Source organism: Oryza glaberrima, chromosome 11 (genome assembly GCF_000147395.1).
Source record: "Oryza glaberrima chromosome 11, OglaRS2, whole genome shotgun sequence".
In the NCBI taxonomy this organism is placed as follows: domain Eukaryota; kingdom Viridiplantae; phylum Streptophyta; class Magnoliopsida; order Poales; family Poaceae; genus Oryza; species Oryza glaberrima.
Genome location: NC_068336.1, coordinates 6,533,143 through 6,553,590, shown reverse-complemented (window position 1 = coordinate 6,553,590; position 20,448 = coordinate 6,533,143). Strand labels below are relative to the sequence as shown.

General features: G+C 41.4%; 1 protein-coding gene across 5 annotated transcripts; it reads left to right on the top strand.

Annotated features, from left to right (window-relative positions):
• The first annotated feature begins 1,030 nt into the window (after positions 1-1,030).
• On the top strand, positions 1,031-11,969 carry LOC127754419 (disease resistance protein RGA5-like). 5 transcript variants are annotated; one of them, XM_052279939.1, is made up of 8 exons: positions 1,271-1,335; positions 1,403-1,581; positions 1,655-1,868; positions 3,745-5,700; positions 6,495-6,544; positions 7,499-7,605; positions 8,771-9,112; positions 9,237-9,658. In XM_052279939.1, exons 2-8 carry the CDS (start codon positions 1,500-1,502, stop codon positions 9,264-9,266), a joined length of 2,781 nt encoding a protein of 926 aa, XP_052135899.1. In that variant the 5' UTR covers positions 1,271-1,335; positions 1,403-1,499; the 3' UTR covers positions 9,267-9,658. The 5 variants fall into 5 exon arrangements, 4 of the variants coding, with proteins under 4 accessions (XP_052135896.1, XP_052135897.1, XP_052135899.1 ...); XR_008012823.1 differs by adding an exon at positions 11,063-11,969 and having other exon boundaries at positions 1,031-1,868; positions 9,237-9,337; XM_052279938.1 differs by lacking the exon at positions 1,271-1,335 and having other exon boundaries at positions 1,359-1,581; positions 9,237-9,657.
• The last annotated feature ends 8,479 nt before the right edge of the window (positions 11,970-20,448 follow it).

Genomic DNA, 20,448 nt, shown 5'->3' with positions numbered 1-20,448 from the left:
GAAATCGAAAATCCCATATATGGAAACGGAATCGAATATTATCAAATACGAATTGGAGCGAATACGATAACAATATTTATCGAAAAATGAAAACAACTCTTACTAAGGTTCTCAAATCAACGAAGAAATACAACTCATTATTTTTTCTAAAACAATAAATCAACATTTTTAATTTCTATCATCAATTAATAAATAGTAATATACCTAGTTGTACACTTCACTTTTCAGAACTATAATGAGCTACATTCATTTGTAACTATGGAATGGCATAATAAAACAGAAACAAATATTTATATTAAGTAAAAAAAACAGATCAAGTACCGAACTAAAAAGAATATCCCCATTCAAATTCAGAGTAGAGAAGAGTAAAGTTAATCATGTGTGTATGAACAGTAATTCATCTCCGATACCGAGAAAATAAAATCTAAATTCACTTCGAGAAATTTTCCGACGGATTCCAGTTCCGGACAAATAGTAGCCTTATTGTATTCGTTTTAATTTCAAAAATAAAAAAAAAATCCAAATTCATTTTTAGTTCCAAAACTCTCTTTAAAAAAATTTCAACCAACACTTTCCTTTTCCGAAAAACGTCTGAAAATCAAAAACTATCTAAACCATTTTCATGCGTACACACAACATTTTCCGAGTAATTTTTTAATTGCACCATCGATCCCAAAAAATATAGCAGCTCAATGGTGGTAGTTCCGTAGTTGCGGCGGGGTGAGGGCATATTCTAATGTAGAACTACCTCCGTCCAAAATAAGTGTAGTCGGTATCTCCGTATCCAAACGTTTAACACTCTGTTTTATTTAAAAAATTTATAAAAAAATAAAAATATAGTCACACGTAAAGTATTATTCATGTTTTATCATCTAATAATAATAAAAATAATTATAAAACATTTTCAAACGAGACGAATGGTTAAATATTAGATATAAACAGTGTAAAACTGTATTTATTTTGGGACCGAGCGAATAAGTTTTCAAGTCAACGAGTGAGATGCCTTTTTGCGCCAAGGTTGGAACTTGGAACTTGGAACTTGGAAGGGCCTCCAAGATCAACTCCATTCGTTGAGGCCATTCTCTTGAGGCTTGAGCGAGACAGAGAGAGGGGGGCATGGAGATGGAGGTCCCGACGAGTGCTTCCATGGGTGCCATGGGGTCGCTTCTCAGAAAGCTCCATGTACTACTCACTCCCGAATACCAGCAGCTGATAGAGCCAGTGAAGGACGGGATCGAGCTCCTCCTACAAGATCTGGAAGCCGTAAAGGCCGCCATGGTGGATCTGTCAGAGATGGAGACTCCAACCATGATGGCGAGGCACTGGATGAACGAGGTTCGTGACCTATCTTATGACATTGAGGACTACATCGACAATACGATGGACTCCTGCTCTAATTCAGGTGCAGATTTGGAATCATTCGACTGCGGCCGAATTGGGGAATTTGGAGCTTCTATTAAGGAGGCCCGGCAACGGCACGAGATCTATGAGCTTGGCCGATGCACATCGAGATTTACCTGTCCCCAAATTCCAGCGCCAAACTGGAAGGGGATAAACCTTGTCGGCATGGGGAAATCCAAGGTCGAGCTTACCAACAAGCTCACCGACGGTTCCTTGCCTCAGCTGAAAGTAGTATCCATTCTTGGATGTGCAGGTGTGGGCAAGACTGCGCTTGCCAAACAAGTGTTCTGCGAACTTCGAGGGCGATTCGAGTGTCGAGCTTTTGTGCAGGTCTCAAGGATGCCAGATACCAAAAGGCTTCTTCGAAGCATGCTCTCACAATTTCGACGCCATAATCGACTACCGGCTGATCGCTGCACAGTGCAAGACCTTATTGACAACATTCGTGATCATATTCAAGATAAGAGGTACGCTAAGTTTTCACCTTTTTAAGATCATAGAAGGCATTTTAAGCTGGCCCTCTCCTCCAATTTCAGTTGCAAAAAAGCCCTAACAAGGACAAATAATTTGTTTACAAGTGCAAATGATGCGGTTTTAGAAAGCAAAAATTCATACCCGGAAATATGATCATTTATTTATTTTTTTTAGAATTACACAGTACAACGCAGACACTCACAACGCACACACACTCACCCCTATGAACGTATGCACACAAACCCTACCTCCACCCCTATGAGTATCTTTGAAGACTGAGCCGGCAAATCATCCTTGAGATTGACTTCCTATGAACGCACGCACGCAAACCCTACCTCTAGCCCTATGAGCATCTTCGAAGACTGAGCCGGCAAATCATCCTTGAGATTGACGAAGTCACCATTGGCGTGGCGCCTCGACGGGTACGTCGCCTATCATTGAAAGCACAATGCCGTTAAATTCTGGAAAATATTCGCTCTCATGAGGAGTCGAACCTAGGACCTAAGGTGCTACTGAGGCTTTTGTAACCACTAGGCTACAGTTCCTTTCGCTATGATCATTTATTTTAATTTTATACCATCATAATTTTCCAATTCAGCTTAAATTCCCCACGTAATTTTGTAATGAGCTGAATTTAGAAGGCAAAATTTGCTGAGACACTCCAAAACAAGGTCTTTGCTAGAGGGCACTGCGAGAATCTGTCTTTGTTGTGGACATTGAAAACATTTTTTTTTTGGCTGGCAAACAACACACCCATTATTTTATTATTTACAGCTGTTCTAAAGATATAAATATAGCGAAATGACTAGAATGCTCCTAAGACCGAACTCTTCCGAACTCATCCTATGACCGGGTCCTCTCTCTCATGTGCTCCACATCGATCGCCTTCTGAACCTATGAATCCTAGGCAGGAGGTGATGGCGGCAACAAGTACATCGTTGTAGCCATCGCTACTGGTACTGGCGCCACACAACTAGAGTTGACAGGTTCGGACGATGGGATGTGCAGCGCGTGAGAGATGCACATTAGTTTGGTCCCAAGCGCATTACTGCCACTTCGTGAAATTTCTCTCTCCAACATAGCCAGAAATCGTAAATAGTGGGTATGGTCTCCATCAGCAAAAAAAAATCACATTTTTCTGCATTTTTAAAACTGGTAAGGCAACCAACCATATCTATGGATTCGTGATTGAAGTGCTCTCGTTTGATCTAATAGGCTCTTAATGGAATTCGATTGCACCTGAGAGTGTTTGTGACCCGTTTGTTCCCTCCCATGCCTCTAGGAACGGATCAAACAAAGGTTATGTTTAGATCTAGGGGTGTAAAATTTTATCGTGTCACATCAGATATACGGGTACGTATTTAAAAGTATTAAACGTGGACTATAACAAAACAAATTACAGAATCCGCCTGTAAACTGCTAGACAAATTTATTAAGCCTAATTAATTCGTCATTAGCAAATGTTTGCTGTAGCACCACAGTGTCAGATCATGGAGCAATTTAGCTTAAAAGATTCGTCTCGCAATTTACACGCAATCTATGTAATTAGTTATTTTTTCGTTTATATTTAATACTCTATGCATGTGTCCAAACATTTGATGTGACAGGGTGAAAAATTTTGCCAGCGGATCTAAATAGGGCCTAATAATTGCTAAACTAAGCAACACCATTTTTCTCTTATATTTTATAGTTTAGTCAGTGGGCCACCGGCCCACCATGGCAAATAACCGAGTTAGCATGCTACACAGACAAAAATGCTCTGCGAAACATCTCAAAGTTTAATGGGTTCAATATCCAGCCTAATAGGTCGGGGATTCTAGATGGACCCTTTACTATGTTAGCATGATAAATTTTGAAATTATTTGGCAGGTATTTCATTGTAATTGATGATTTATGGGAAACAACATCTTGGGATATCATTAACAGTGCTTTTCCTAAGGGACAGGACTGTAGTAGAATATTAATGACAACAACTATTGAGGATGTAGCTCTAGAGTGCTGTGATTATCAATCTGACGATATCTGTAAGATGAAGCCTCTTAGCAGAGATGACTCTCTAAACTTGTTCTTGAACAGTGCATTCGGCTCTGAACAAAATTGTTCTGAACGGTTGAGGGAAGTTTCAACTGAAATTGTCAGAAATTGTGGTGGGCTGCCACTAGGAATTATCAATATAGCCAGACTTTTGGCGAGCGAAGTGGACAACTTGGAGCTATGGCACCATGTGCAGAAACATTTATCTTCTAGTATGGCAACAAATCACACTTCAGAAGACAAGCTCAGAAATATAGTCCGCCTTTGCTACAGATGTCTTCCCTGTCGTTTGAAGACCTGTCTGCAATATCTTACAATGTATCCAGAGGGGTGCATAATCTGGAAGGCCGATTTGGTAAAACAATGGACTGCTGAAGATTTTACCAGGGAAACAGAAAGGGAAGATGCCAATGCAGTAGCAGATAGCTATTTTGATGAGCTTGTCAGCAGGGGAATGATGCAACCTAATAACAGAACCTACAGTGACATGGTGTTGTCTTGTACAGTCCATCACATGGTATTTGATGTTGTCAAGGACATGTCTGTTGAAGAGAACTTCACCACTGCATTAGATTACTCTCAACCTATTACAAGACTTAATTTCAAGGTCCGTCGATTGTCTCTCCATGTCAGCAATACCAAATATGCAACAAAACCGGTGCACATATCACTGTCACAAGCTCGGTCACTCAACTTCTATGGACTAGCTGAGTGTCTGCCTTCGACTTTGCAGTTCAAGCAACTTAGAGTTCTAATACTTGAATTTTGGGGTGATCAAGAGGAGTTTGATCTCAGAGGAATTTTCAGATTGTTACAACTGAGATACGTGCAGGTTACAACTGATATGATCGTTAAGCTACCAGCCACCGTACAGAGCTTACAATATTTGGAAACACTGCAACTAAATGCAAGAGTAGCGAATGTTCCATCGGATATTGTTCATCTCCCGAAATTATTGTACTTACGTCTTCGAGATGTGGCAAATCTGCCTGACAACATTGGCTGCATGGCATCTCTATGCACGCTAGAGTCATTAGACCTCAGCAATAACTCTGAACAAAATGTGTGGGGTCTTGGAGAGATGACGAACCTGCAAGAACTTTATCTCAACTGCTCTACAGAATTGTCTGGCCGCCTGAAGAGAAATCTTACCGCTCTAGCTTCTTCTCTAGGGAAACTTCGTAAACTAAGAACTCTTATTCTGGCTCCTTCTTCAGGCACGAGCATGTACATGGATTGCTCGAGCATCGTTTCATCTCCGCCCCTCTGTCTTCAGAGACTTGAGTTATTACCTACCATTTGCATCTTTTCCAGACTGCCCAAATGGATCGGACAGTTAAAGAGACTCCGCATTCTGAAAATTGTTGTTAGAGAACTGCTATGCAGTGATGTTCATAGCCTCACAATGTTACAGGAGCTCACTGTTCTCTCATTGGATGTCCAGCAATCCACTGAAGAAACAATTGTCTTTAACGACAAGGCATTCCCAGTTCTCAAGTATTTCAAATTCAGATGTGGTGTGCTGCGCCTTGCTTTTCAGGCGGAGGCAATGCCAAATCTCCAGAAGCTCAAGTTAGAATTCAATGTCCACAGGGGGGAACAGTATGGTGATATTCTTACCGGCATTGAACACCTGTTGAACCTTCAAGAGATCATTGGACAAATTGGAGCTGCTGCGGGTGCAGAGGAATCTGACAAGAGAGCCGCTGAGTTTGCGTTAAGTGATGCCACTAAGAAGCATTCGAGGATTTCTAGATTCAACATACGATGGATTAATTGTGTTGAAGAAGAGTAAGAGCTTCTCCTTTCCTCCAATAACTGATTTTGAGTTTTGAAATAAATTACAGTCCTCTGGGTAGTAGCAATAAGTATTAGAATATAGAACATACCAAAATTTCATATTACCAATTGGGGACGTTTCAACTTATAATTACTAGTGCATCAGCTATTGATATCAAGTTCGTTTGTGTAAATTAATTTATTTACAAAGTATAAATTAAATACAAACAATTATTGAAAACTGGTTAAACAATCACAGTCTAGATCAATGGTTTGCTTATTGAACATATAATCGTATTTGCTATATAATATGTAAGTTTTATTTCTAAAGTACAATTGGATTTATCATACCGATATAATACAAATATATTAAAAATCATACCAATCTAAACTATGACCTGTCTGAAAATCAATGGTGTATACATTTCTCTTTTGTTTGATAAATGTCGTGATCTCTAATCCTACAAAAAAATATGGTGATCTGTAGCTTTCACAAAGAATGTGGTGGATTCTTTTCACCTAGTTTTAATAATATTAGTTCCCTATGAACATGTTCATACAAATAAACTTTAATTCTAAACTTTTTTGTATATTGGTACAAATACAGATAAATTAACTATTCTTTTAATAGTAATTGTAAAATCTAGAAAATTAAATTAATTTAATTATTAGATCAATAGTTCAAAATTGGGAATTCCAAGGAAAACTTAGTTATATGAGGACACAATGCAAAAAAAAAATTGTTATATGAAAATGTAATTTTTTCTTGTTGCCTCTGGCTTTAATTGAATTTGCTGGTCTGCTAGTGTCAGGGTTTCCAAGATTTCAGATTTACAAGGAATATCTTCAAGTTCAGGTACTCTACTTTAGTCCCCACTATGTATTTTGTTATATAAGAAAACTATCACACAAATAAGTTAATAGTTCATGGATTTAACATTGGTCTCCATCTCTTTATCGTGTTTTAAAGAGGATACCTGTGGGTGTGTGAATGTGGTGTGTGTATGTGGTGGTACACACATGAATCTTCCATTTAATACATGTAATCGAAAAACAAGAATTCATAGTGATTGATGTGGCTAACTTGTCTCACGTGTCTAGAGAGAACTTATTAAATTGCTTTAAACCAAAATTTACTTCTATACAAGTTTAGATATTTATAAAGAAAACAAATAAATAAACACTGTTTCATATTAGGAAAGTTCTTTTTTTGTGAAAATAATACTAGGAAGTTGACAACAGGACTATTAGTTCAAAACCCTTGTAAACATTTTCTTCTTTGAAAGCACAAATACATTTTTTTTAGCTTTTATATGATTTCAAATATAATATGTAGTAATATAATGAGAAAAATCGTTGTGATCCATATCATTATTACATGCTTTTTTCATTCACTGGAGCCAGAATATTAGGTTTTGATATGTTAACATGTATTTAACTTACTAGACAAAAACCTATTATATAGGAGTAAATTTAGCAAAACTACAGACACTTTGATAAAATTGTCACAAAATTATATATTCAGGTTAAGTTTGTCTTAATCTAATGATTTATTACCATTTTCCTCTCAAAATTACATATGTTAGATTCTCCCTCCCAAGCATGGTTGTCCTTACTCCTTACAGAACTTTTACAATATGTAGTTTTGATAGTTTTGCAGTAATGCAGCTTAAAAAATTTCTGTGGTTGTTTTGTTAAATTATTTGTAATTTTACAAATTTATAGTATTAAATATGATCTATTGGGATCATATAGTTACAAATACGTACAGTTTTACACTGAAGACAAGCTATTAATGCAATTTTTTTAGATGAAGAAAAGCAAAAGGCTAATGAGCCAAGTGGGACAGATATTACGATTGAGGACGAGTCGCCATTTTCTCACGAGCCAAATTATGATGTTCCACGGGCATACAAGGTACTAGTTGTAACAGACTTGTGTGTACCAGAATGCTTCCAGAAGTTTTCAATTGAATCATTTCGTTTTTTATGTAGTCAATATAAATTCCATGTTACTACCATGGTCTATAAACTTATTGTAGACTGATAAACTTTTTTTTTTTTTTGGAGGGGGGGGGGGGGGATTTACTTTAGACTGATAAACTTATTGTAGATGTAAGGAATTAACACGTTCTCGAGAAATACAAGATGCTTCCCGAATCCAAATAACACTTATCCAAGCTAAATAAAATATTTGACTCTGAATAAATTCTTATAGAAACACTACTGCAAAGCTGTCAACACCTGACGGATGGTATATGTTTATAGGTGGCAAAAGTAATAACAGATAAATCCCATTTCAGTATCCGCTAATCTCCTGGCTGAATTCCGCTTAGATATATCGCTACAATGCCCTGGCATAATAAGTTTTCAGGTTCTGTGGGCATTTGCAAATTTTCCGCTAATTCTAAATATTTTGTAACAATACCATTTGAATGATAGTCGTGGTGATATTTTTGTAAATTTGCTAGTGGTAAGTTTGCAATAATGATTCAAAACAGTGGTAAATTTACAATTGCCTATGTGGGATATTTTCAGTTCCTCACCTTAATCATCAACGCCTCAACAGCTATGGTGAAGTAAATTTACATTTATGTATGCCCAGAAATAAACACAGTAAATTGGTAAACAGAATACACGTTATTGTCACCTCGGATGTGCTTTATTTCTGAAGCAATAATGATAGTGCATAAGGGTGTAGTGGCATATGTGACAATTAATTTAATAAGATAACATGTTGTTCGTAATTCATAAGATATCAACCCGATTTTCTGATTAATGCAAACGTAAAGATAGCAACAGTATACATTTGTAATAATTGTAATGAAATTAAGCTCCTTAGATTTCATTATGGAACAAAAAAAAAATAACACATCATTACCTTTTCAGTTTTCACTTTGCCTCATTTTATTTACCGTGAAAGCCTACCATAAGAGAAGTTGAATAAATTATGTCCTTTTCCTACCATGGCAGGGGATCATGAATGATTCTACGAATTTTATGTTCTATTTGCAAAAACAGAAGCTATATATGTTGCAATAATGTACATTTTTACTAGTTAGTACCAATGACTTCATTCACAGGCAGAGATAGAAAGCGAAGAAGTTCCTCACGCGGAATTAGCAGATGCCTCTCGCTCAAGCGATTCAATCGACAATCGTCGACGGCAACGCCGGTCAATCGAGCCTTCTTCTTTCTCCCGCGATCGCCTCAGCCAGCCGAGGAAGCACTCGGACCCGACAGACGTCGCGTCCGCCGTGCCAAAGTTCGGCGAGTGGGACTCGCCGCTCCGCCCGGCAGACAACTACACAAGCATCTTTAACAGGGCGAGGGAAGAAAAGCGTAGTCAGGTAGAGAAGCCGTCGGTGTTTGACAAGGATGACCTACCAGTTAGAAGAAGTCGCAACGACGGCCACGCCTCCACGGTGAGTCACTCCACTAACCATACATATGCAAAACAATGACTGATTCCTGATTGTTTAACCGTTCTGATCTCATAGCTTTGCCTCTTTTTTTTTCTTTTTTCTTTTTGCCCTTTGGTCATTGCAGAAATGCTCCTGCTTTGGATGGTGCAAATAGAGATGCATCGACGTTAAAGGCTGTGTTTAATAAGAGTGGAATAGAAAAGATTGAGTGATATGTAAAATGAGGTAAGCTATTAGTATGTAATTAATTAAGTATTAATTATATAAAGCATTAAAAATAATTAATATGATTTTTTTAAAAATAACTTTTCTAAACAATTTTTTTCAAAAAAAATACATAGTTTAGTGGTTTGTAAAACGTGCACGTGAAAGACGATGTTTCTTCTCTTTGTGCAACTCTAAAACAGAGAAGGGGATGTTCCCAATGCGATTTGCCGATTCAGCTGCAAAACTGCATTTGGTCATAACTTATTTTTTGGAAGTGAAAATATAAAGTATAATTCATTTTTCTGTAATGCTAGATTAAGTATTGCATTTATTGGAAATAAAAAGATTTAAGTATTGCACTGTTTGGATCCCTCTATGTTTGCTTGTATCACATATCAATCCTGTATTTTATTGCTCACTAGTAGTCGCATCGGTAGGTGCTACTTCCTCCATTTCATAATGTAAGTCATTCTAGTATTTCCCATATTCATATTGATGTTATGTAGATAGATATATATATATGTCTAGATTCATTAACATCAATATGAATGTGAAAAATACTAAAATGACTTATATTGTGAAACGCATAAAGTATTATTTTTCTCAATCAAGTAAGGTCCTTGGTGTCAAACGAACTAGTGTAGTGGCCCGCCCAATTACGCAGCTAGCACATATAAAAATATCTTGTTAGCACTGTCTTTCTTTAAAATTTGTTAAATAATTATCTCATTATCTTAGGATATAAAAAAGTTCAAACATTATTATCGCTGTGCTACCCTTACTACTTTGCATCCGTTTACTTAATTGCTTGCATGGTCCGCCATGGCTGGAACTTATTTTTAGAGTTTATTATCTCGTCGGGTTTCGTTTTTATAATTTTCCGTTACCCTACTACTTTACGGCCTGTCCGCTACCCTCCTCTTCATTGTCAAGGGATGTTAAATATTAAACTTCTTCATCGTTTCTTTCTTAACTTTACAGAGTTCCGTTTGAACCGTCATGACCCTACTCCTTTACAACCTATTCGCCGCCTCTTCTATCTAACATCTTCATCAGGGTTTTGTTTTATAGTATTTAGATGTTCTGTCAACCTCTCCCTACTCCTTTACCGCTTGTCCACTTGTCTGCACCTTATAAAAATGAACCTTATCATCGTTGGGGGTTCCTTTTATAGATTTTAGATGCCACCACTGCCACTTCACTCCTTTCATGTTCCTGAGATGGAAATATTTTCTAAAGTCTGATGTGCCTTTTTAAGTTGTCAACTAAAATTTGTCATTTTAGTAGTCAAAATAGAACACATGGACTTCTTGTCTTATAAATATAAAAATAGAGTTGTAATTCTTCTAGAACACTTCATTTATTCTTTTCTTAATATGCAATCTTATAATATAGTTTCACCATTTGATGTAGCCTTTTATTTCTTCAATCAACGTGGTGATTTCTAAATATCCAAAATGAACATTGGTGTTTTCTTTTAGGCCCATATATCAATCGAAATAACACGTTTTGTGTTCTTGATATATTTTTATTTCGAATTACGGTTATTTTTAAATTGTATATCTACTTTATTCGAAATTTCATGAATTTTAACTTTATTTGGATTCAGTATTGAAAATCAATTTTGGAATGACGGGTAAATATAAACGATCTTGACAATACGTTTTAATACTGGATGAAGGTGGTAGTACATCTAGTATGAACTAAAACTGCACCCTCGTGATCGCCAAAATTTGTTGACAGGCATTTAGTCAGGCTGTTAATTATCAATTTTGGGCATCAGCGGCACCATATCCGCCCATGGTGAGGCGAACCAGGCAGCGGCGGCGGCTGGCTGGGAATGGCTGCGACGTGCGACGAGAGGAGGTGTTGGTCTGGCAGCGGGATATATACGGCACGCCCAGCCTCCTAGGCGTCGGATTTGAAGGAAGGCGAGATAAGGGAAGACGGGCGACGGCGCGCGGCATGCAGCGTCTGCCCGTCATCTCCGTTCTCCAGCTCCGCCGCGCGCGAAGACCTCCTTGCAGGTACCTCCCTATATATGGTGGTCAGCGTCCACCGCAACCAAACCAGGCATTGATGGGGATGGAGGGGGAGGCGGACGGACGGACGGAGGAGGCTGGCGCCATCGCGGCGACCACAGGCTCCGAGGATGGGACGAGCTCCTGCGGTCGTCGCCTCCGAGACGCTGCGGCAACAGCAGAGAGCCGACGCCTGTAGATATTTTGTTTTCTTTTTCCTTTCTCTCTCTCTCTCTTTTTTTTTTCAAGCATGAGCGAAGCCGCCGCCTGCGTCACCATACCCTTTTTTTTTTAGATATTTTGTTTTCTTTTTTCCTTTCTCTCTCTCTCTTTTCAAGCATGAGCAAAGCCGCCGCCTGCTCCACCATACCCATTTTTTTATACGTGTGATTCATTATATCATGGGATACACATACACTACATCATGTCCAAGAATTACCGTCTAGAGTTGGTTGGGAAAAATCCACATATACCTTAGGGCGTTCGTAGTGCGTCACTTATATTTGCTGTTCTTCACATGTCATCTAGACAAGGAACGTTTTAAGCCACATATTCCACGGTGCAAGTTCTTTACAATGGGTTCCACCAATACCATCTTTTTACTTTTCATCTTCCCCTCTCTCTCCTTTCTCTTTCTTCTTTACCTTTTCATCTTCCCCTCCCATCTGTCTCCTCTCTCTCTTTTTCTTCCCCTACCGGCAAATCCGAGGCTGTGGAAAACGAGCACTGGGGTGGAGCGGCGGCGGCCGGTGGGGCGGTCCATGCGGCGACGGCGCCAGACGGTGGAGCAGCCCGAGCGGCGACGACGGTGACTGTAGAGAAAGGCAAATAGGGTGAGATGGGATCTTGCATTGCTTGTTGCCTTGCCTTGCCACCACTAGCCACTGCCACACTGAGCGTTGGCTATGGTGCTGCTACTAATGTTTTCGGCAATACTAAAAGAGGGTGGCTATCAAGCTGGAAAAGTGGATGGGTTTAGAGACAAGAAATTTTATACAGGTTCAGGCCTTCTTAATAAGAAGTAATACCCTACTCCTGTCTGGGGATTGATCCGCCGAGTGTATTATTGATCGTATGATTTGGGAGAAAAATCGTGCCCCAAGAGGCACCCGGACCCCTCCTTATATAGGGGAAGGGGTCCACATTACAAAATACAATTCCCATCCCTAACGGAATAAGGAGTTACAGATAAGATACAATCGTAACCGACTAGAATCCCGGGTATTTCCTTGATATACAAGTTTGGAGTTCAACCCGAGTCCCTTTGAAGATGTTCTATCTATACATGACACCTCCATACCCAGTTGGATATACATGCCGTGTGGGTATGGGGTACCCATAATCTCCACAGTAGCCCCTGAGACCTTTACAGTCGACGAAATAGCCTTCTCTCGTAATTCAAAATGATAATCCGAGTGCTTCAATTTCCTCTGTCTTAGTCTCCCGAGTACTAAAGTCAAAGACTGTGAAGGGCTGAAAATAGAAAAAATCAGGTGTATCGACTAGATGCACCTAATTAGATGTAGCCCCCGACTATGTGATTAGTTAAATAAAAACTAAACATATAGTCGAAGTACATCAAAACATCCATCCGAGTGGTTTTACAACCGAATCACCCAAGATATTATATGGCTAAGCATATGCAGCATCTGATAAAACATCCAGCCGACTGCTTTAGCTTTAATGCGCCAAAAAAGATATATAGAAAAGACCCGAGTGAGAAACACTCTAAAGGTCTATAAACCAACATATATGATAAAAATCCGAGTAAAAACTCTTAAAGGATTCATCAAATGGGGTATAAAGCATGATAAATGACAAGTCTAATTTAAATAGCCTAAGCTATGATCCACGCCATTATCAAGGTAAGCATATAGCATGCTGAGAAAATGACCATTTAAAATTAGTCATCTTAATAAGACCCAAACAGCTTTGTAGCCTAAAAAGGCCAACCAAATTAGTATAACACTTTTCTGTTGAGTACCTTTTTATTTGTATTGTAGTAATTCCAAAGAATTGTCTAACTGCGTCAAAAAGGATTTTAGCAGCATTGGGCTATTCTATCGTGAGCAACTTTTGCCAAAGCAAAAATATATGCCTAAGTTCCTAAGGATCACAACCAGCCATGCTGATAATGAAATTGGGCTGAAAGTATTTTAGGCCCAGGCCCATTAGCACCTCCCGATACCCTAGCGAAATAAACGCTAAAACAGAGCGCCGTTTCGTCTTCCCCGCCGCGATCCTCTCCATTTTCCCCACTTCCCGCTACAGTGCAAACACTACGCCGTCGGAAACTAGGGTTCGCAAATCCGCACCAATCCACCCCTCTCGAAGCTTCGTGCTTTTGCATAGATCTTCCACACATCTGCCGCACATCCATTCGCTGCCGCCCTCGGTCCAAATCTCATCATCCATCTCGCACCCATGGCCGAGGAGAGAGAAAGCTTTGAAAGTCAATGGGCTCCCTCCGATGTAACGGAGGAGAACTTGAAGGAGATGGTAGCACATGGCGTTCTTCCGGCGAAGGAGATTATCGGGTGGCGTCCGGCATGCGGCGAAGCATTTCCGACCCCTGACACACACGAGGTCGTGGTATTTTCTCACTTCTTCTATGGTGATTTTTCTCTCCCAACTTCGAAATTCTTCAGGGGAATTATGGAGTTTTACGGGATTAGCTTGCATCACCTAAACCCCAATTCCATAGTTCACATTGCCAATTTCATCCATGCCTGCGAGGCTTTTCTGGCTATTAGGCCGCACTTTGCCTTATTCCGCCGCATTTTCTTCCTCAAGCCCCAGCCAAACAAAAGCAAGCCGTGTGTTGTTGAGGGAGCCGGTTTTCAGTTAGGGGGAACCCTGAGCCAGAAATACTTCTCCATGCCCTTCAAAACTTCAAACAAGGGCTGGCATGCAAACTGGTTCTATGTGCAGAATCCTGAACCAGCGCTCCCCGAGTACTCCTGCCTTCCCCCAGTATATCAAGACACCTGGAACTCGCTTCCAATGGGAGATGAAGCCGCTCAAGCGCTTACCCTGATGGAACGCATGTTGAAACTTAAAGAGCAAGGTCTGCAAGGGGAGCAAATCACTCGGCACTTCATCAAGAGCCGGCTGGCACCTATTAAAGAGAGATACCGCACTGCCTTCGAATTCGATGGCAAGAATGACCCCAACCATGAAAATCCAGAGTCTCTTGAGTTCAAGATTATGAAGGAGAGGATGTACAAAATCTTCTCAAACGCTATTGTGGTTAACTATTCACACCTGCTGCCAGTGGTGCCATATAACGCTTTCAACCCTCCTCCACCAGTATGTATCAAACATCACAGCCTTCCTTATGACATCCTTTTGTCTTTTGTAATGTTGGCTGAAAACTTGAAGTATTATGTATAGGAATTTTCTTTAATGAAATATGATCCTCCAATCACCCAACGCCGCTCGCCCCGCCGGCAGGCTGGTCAGGCTAGCGGCGGATCGAAAATCCAATCTGATGCTCAGCCAAGTATCTCAAAGCCAACTAACCATTCGGGCTCTCGAAAAAGGAAATTAGTTCTGAGTGACAACGAAGGTGACAATGTTGGGAAAGCTAGCAGCAAAGAGGTGACTGGAAAACAGCCAAGGCAGGCTAACCCGAAGAAGAAAACATCCAGTCGTCCAATACCAAAGATCAGAAAGTCATCCAGGTACGAGTTATCTAGAAATTTCTCCTGTATTGCCAAACATACACCATCAAGGTAGTGTTAATAGCGTATCTCAAATCTGCAGGAAGCCATCTGACATCGACCCTTCTGGAAAAGACCCTGATCCGACTGTTAAAGAAACTGGTCCCATGACCACCATAGAAACCGGGCCGACAGTTGAAAATTGCCCGACTGGTAGTCAATCGGCAACCGACAATGTAGAGGCCGGAAACGAACCCCCGATTGGAAACCAGTCGGCCGAAGCTGAAGCCGGCGCTAATCAGGAGCCCCCGACTGGTGACCAATCGGGTACGGAGCAAAATAATGATATCCCGGAAACAGAGGCTCGAGCAAGCAGTCCTCCCCCAAAAGATACCAACACCGACCCGAAGTCCAATTCATCTGATAAGGTGCAAGGGCCTGCTCGTCCTCAACCGAAGATTATAACAGGTATTCAACTCTTCGAATTCATTTTGACTTGACAAGTCCTCTTCGATTGCTTTATCATCATCTGTGAATATGTAAAGGCCCAATGATCGGCGACGAAGAAGAAATTCTTCGGATTCAGTTAGCTGAAGATTCTCGCCCACCCATCTTAGTTAAATGGTGGGATGATGAAATGCAACCACAAGGGATCGTAATAAATTAGCAGAAAGAAGACGAGGAAGTATCTTTGCTTGCAAAGACGCTCAATCAGGCCACTCGTCTCGTAAATGTATGTTTCTCGCACATAGCTTTACTCATCCTGTCGGCCACTTCACTGAATTGAAATGAATTTGCAATACAGAGAATTCATCTTCAGAATGAAGCAAAAACTGCGACCCTCGAGAAGCTGGTTCCTCGCCTTGGAACCCTGGAAGCGACCAGAGCCCAACTCCATGAAACCAGGGAGCTTGCTAGGAAAACTGAACATGATCTTAGGGACCGAATCGCTGAGCTCCAAGATTCCAATTTCGAGCTGAGTGGTTCATCCAAAGGTAACCTCTATTCCTGATTGACTTATTCCAAGCTGCTATCCACATCCAATTAACCAGTGGAATATATTACAGTAGATTCTGCCAAGATCACTGAGCTAGAAAAGCGAATCAAAGCTCTAGAAAAGGACAATGGTGAACTGACCAAACAGAGGGACTCGGCCCTGAAAGATGTCGAAGGTACATGTAGTTTAAACTCCCAAACCACTCTTGTCTTCGTGCCTAGACGTTGATGTGAACCTTTTATGTAGATCGCAAAATTAAATCTCAGGCTCAATTCGAAGTCTTGGTCAACAAAATCAAGAAGCTTGAATGAGCTAGGGATGAAGTTACCAACGCCGCTACACCACTCTTCCAAGCTATGTTTTTCAATAACAATGGTCCAAGCTCATTCGACGCTGTTGAAATTTTCGACAAGCTGAGAGCTGCTTCGGATACATACTTTAAGAACATCAAGGAAGCTAAATGCATGGGGGCGAGCATGGCGCTGGCAATGAGCAAGTCCTTGTACCCGAAGATCGATATTGACGCTGTCGACGGCTTTGCAGATGGGACAAGTGAAGAAGACGCCCTTGACCTCATCAATGATGCACAGAAGGCGGCCGACAAGATCGCTGCTGATGCTGTTGAGAGGTTTCAAGATAACAATCTCGGACCGACTGGGTCTGATGATTCTGATAATGAAAAAACCGAGTCTGATTGACATTGTGATTTGTGATGATGGAGGCACAATTTGTACGATACTGATGTATTTATGCTGTTCTTGATAATTTAAACTCAGCTCCTGATTTCTTAAAAGTTTTCGTCAAACCTTATTGAGCCTAGAACCCGCAAAAGTTGTTAAAAACTTTCAGTCCTCATTAACTAAGCCAAAAAAAAAATCAAACAAGGCAATGATAAACCAATAAGCAAATTGAATTGATAAGAATAACACTCCATTATTATTATAGTAGCCCCCGACTGGTAACTCAAGGACCAACTTGATGTTAGCAGTCAAAGAGGGAAAGAAGATACAAAAGCAATGCCTAAGCATAAAAACGACGAAGATGCTCAATATTCCAAGAGTTGTCGACGTGAGTGCCGTCTTCACGCTTGAGTCGATAAGAACCTGGCCGAGTAACTTCAGAAATTATGAACGGTCCCTCCCATAATGGAGATAACTTGTGCCGATCTCGTGTAGTTTGAATCTTCCTCAAAACCATGTCTCCGACTAAGAAAGCCTGCGATCGAACATTGCAGTTTTGGTTGCGTCGCAACCCTTGTAAATACCGAGCCGACTGAATTAAGGCTGCCTCACGGGCTTCTTCCAGTCGGTTGAGATCATCAACTCGGTCTTCTCCGTAGCGCTCCTCCTTGATGTTGCGAAATCGTAAAGATTCAAATTCTACCTCACTCAGCAACATTGCTTCCGCACCATAGACCAGGAAAAACGGTGACTGCCCTATGGCCCGACTGGGCGTAGTGCGCAGAGACCAAAGTACGGATGACAGCTGATCTACCCATTTGCCGGCGTAGGGATGCAGTTGGTCAAAGACTCGTGCTTTGATTCCTTGAAGTACCATGCCATTGGCGCGTTCAACTTGTCCATTACTCATAGGGTGCGCTACGGAGGCATAGCAAATTTTGATACCGAAGTCTTCACAAAAATCTTTAGACACACCACCAGTGAATTGAGTACCATTATCAGTAATAATTCGATTGGGTACCCCGAACCGGTGCACGATATTGATGAAGAAATCTATAGCCTTGTCCGCTGTGATTGTGACGACTGGTTTGGCCTCAATCCACTTGGAGAACTTGTCAACAACTACAAAAAGATGAGTGAAACCACTAGTAGCCCTTTTGAATGGGCCAACCATGTTGAGCCCCCAAACCGCGAACGGCCAGGATAACGGGATAGTTTGCAACTCCTGAGTTGGTAAATGAGTTTGTCGGGCAAAAAATTGACAACCTTCGCATGTTCGCACAATTTTGTCGGCATCAGATACAGCTGTGGGCCAGAAAAAACCCTGCCGATAAGCCTTGCTGACAATGGTTCGTGCGGCAGCGTGATAGCCGTAGATGCCCGAGTGTATATCTCTTAGCAATTGCCTTCCCTCCTCCAAAGAAACACAACATTGCAGAATCCCTGATGGGCTTTTCTTGTATAGCTCAGTCTCGTGTATGGCATAAAGCTTGCTGCGCCTGGAGATCCGCTCGGCTTCGTCTTTATCCTGAGGGAGTTCTTGCTTGGTCAGAAACTTGATGAGGGGCTCTCTCCAGTCGGCGTCAATCATGCTCACTTCTTGAGTGTCCACAGCCACGGTTGTTTCCTTTCTTGGTACGGTTGGTTCATAAAGATGTTCAACAAACACATCAGAAGGAGTTGTTTCTCGTTTCGAACCGAAATTGGCCAGTCTATCGGCCGCCTCATTATTATGTCGAAGAACATGGGTTAACTCGAGGCCGTCAAACTTATCTTCCAACTTGCGTACCTCTTGTCGATAAGCAGCCATATTATCATCAAGGCAAGACCACTCTTTCATGACTTGATTAACAACCAACTGAGAATCTCCACGAACTATCAGACGCCAGATCCCCAAAGATATCGCGATCCTTAATCCATGAAGAAGCGCCTCATACTCTGCCACATTATGGGACGCAGAAAAATGTATCCACAGTACATAGCTTAGCCTTTCTCCAGTCGGGGAAATCAGCACAACTCCTGCTCCGGTGCCTGAAAGCCTCTTTGACCCGTCAAAATGCATAGTCCAATACTCCATCTTCTCTGTAGGCGTGTCTTCTTGGCACTCAGTCCACTCGGTGACAAAATCTGCCAAGGCTTGGGACTTGATCGAAGTTCGTGGCTTGAAGGACAGATCCAAAGATATCAACTCTAAGGCCCACTTTGCAATCCGTCCATTTGCCTCGCGATTATGAAGTATGTCCCCGAGTGGAAACGATGTGACCACCGTGACCGAGTGACCTTGAAAATAGTGGGATAATTTCCTGACGGTAATTAAAACACCATATAACAACTTTTACACCTGAGGATATCTTGTCTTGGAGTCAGCCAAAATCTCGCTAACGAAGTAAATTGGTCGTTGGACTTTTTGAACATGGCCTTCTTCTTCACGCTCGACAACCAGGACCATGCTCACAACTTGAGATGTTGCCAACACATATAACAACAGCGGCTCTTGCAGATGTGGTGAAGCTAAGACCGGTGGAGATGTGAGAAGTTTCTTGAAACCTTCAAAGGCTTTTGCGCTTCGGGTCCCCATTGGAAATTATCGGTTTTCTTTAGCAAATTGAACAAGGGGATCCCCTGCTCGCCGAGTCGTGAGACAAACCGGCTGAGCGCCGCCATGCATCCAGTTAGCTTTTGGACGTCTTTCTAGGAACTTGGTGGTTTCATGTTAAGGATGGCATTGATCTTCTCCGGGTTGGCCTGTATGCCCCTATGGGATACCATAAAGCCAAGCAGCTTTCCTGACGGTACTCCGAAGATGCATTTTTCAGGATTCAACTTCATCCTGAAGGCGCGGATGCTTGCAAAGGTCTCTTCTAGATCCGTAATCAAATCGTCCTTCTGCTTGGTCTTGACAACTACGTCATCGACGTAAGCTTCAATGTTGCGACCAATCTGAGTTGAAAAACACCTCTGGATCATGCGTTGATAAGTTGCTCTTGCGTTCTTCAACCCGAAAGGCATGGTGATGTAGCAGTAAGCCCCAAAAGACGTGATGAATGAAGTCTTCAAGCAGTCGGACACTTTTAAGCGGATCTGATGATACCCTGAGTAGCAATCCAGAAAACTGAGCAGCTCGCAGCCGGCCGTTGAGTCAACTACCTGGTCAATGCGAGGTAACCCAAAGGGATCTTTAGGACAAGATTTGTTGAGGTCGGTGTAATCAACACACATGCGCCATTATCCCATCTTCTTCCGAACCAGGACTGGGTTTGCTAGCCAGTCGGGATGTAGGACTTCCTTGATGAAGCCTGCTGCTAACAGCTTGGTCAATTCCTCCTTGATCGCATCCTTCCTATCCTGTGCAAAATGGCGGAATCGTTGCTTAGTGGGTTTAGCGTCTTCCTTAACATGTAAAGAGTGCTCAATCACCTCCCTAGGAATACCAGGCATATCAGATGGTTTCCACACAAGAATATCTTTATTATTTTCAAGAAAGGTGATGAGCGTGCTTTGCTATTTATAATCTAACTCGGCGCCTACTACAGTAGTCTTAGTGGGATCAGAGGGATCTAGAGGAATTTTCTTAGTCTTGGCGGCGCTTTCTCCACTCTTTGATATCTTGGGTGCAGGCACTTCTCCTTCGGTTGCTGTTAATGTAGCCAGTCGGATCTCCTCTTGAGCGAGCGTGATCTCGCGAGTCTGAGCCATCTCACAGCTTTCCTTGTTGGAGGTGATGGCTTGCTTGATGTCGCTCCGCAGAGATATGACTCCTCGAGGACTT

Coding starts and splice junctions, on each gene's coding strand:
- LOC127754419 (XM_052279936.1), top strand. CDS start 1,117: ATGGAGATGGAGGTCCCGACGAGTGCTTCCATGGGTGCCATGGGGTCG. Junction 6,545..7,498: donor AGGAATATCTTCAAGTTCAG/GTACTCTACTTT, acceptor CAATTTTTTTAG/ATGAAGAAAAGCAAAAGGCT. Junction 7,606..8,770: donor ATGTTCCACGGGCATACAAG/GTACTAGTTGTA, acceptor CTTCATTCACAG/GCAGAGATAGAAAGCGAAGA.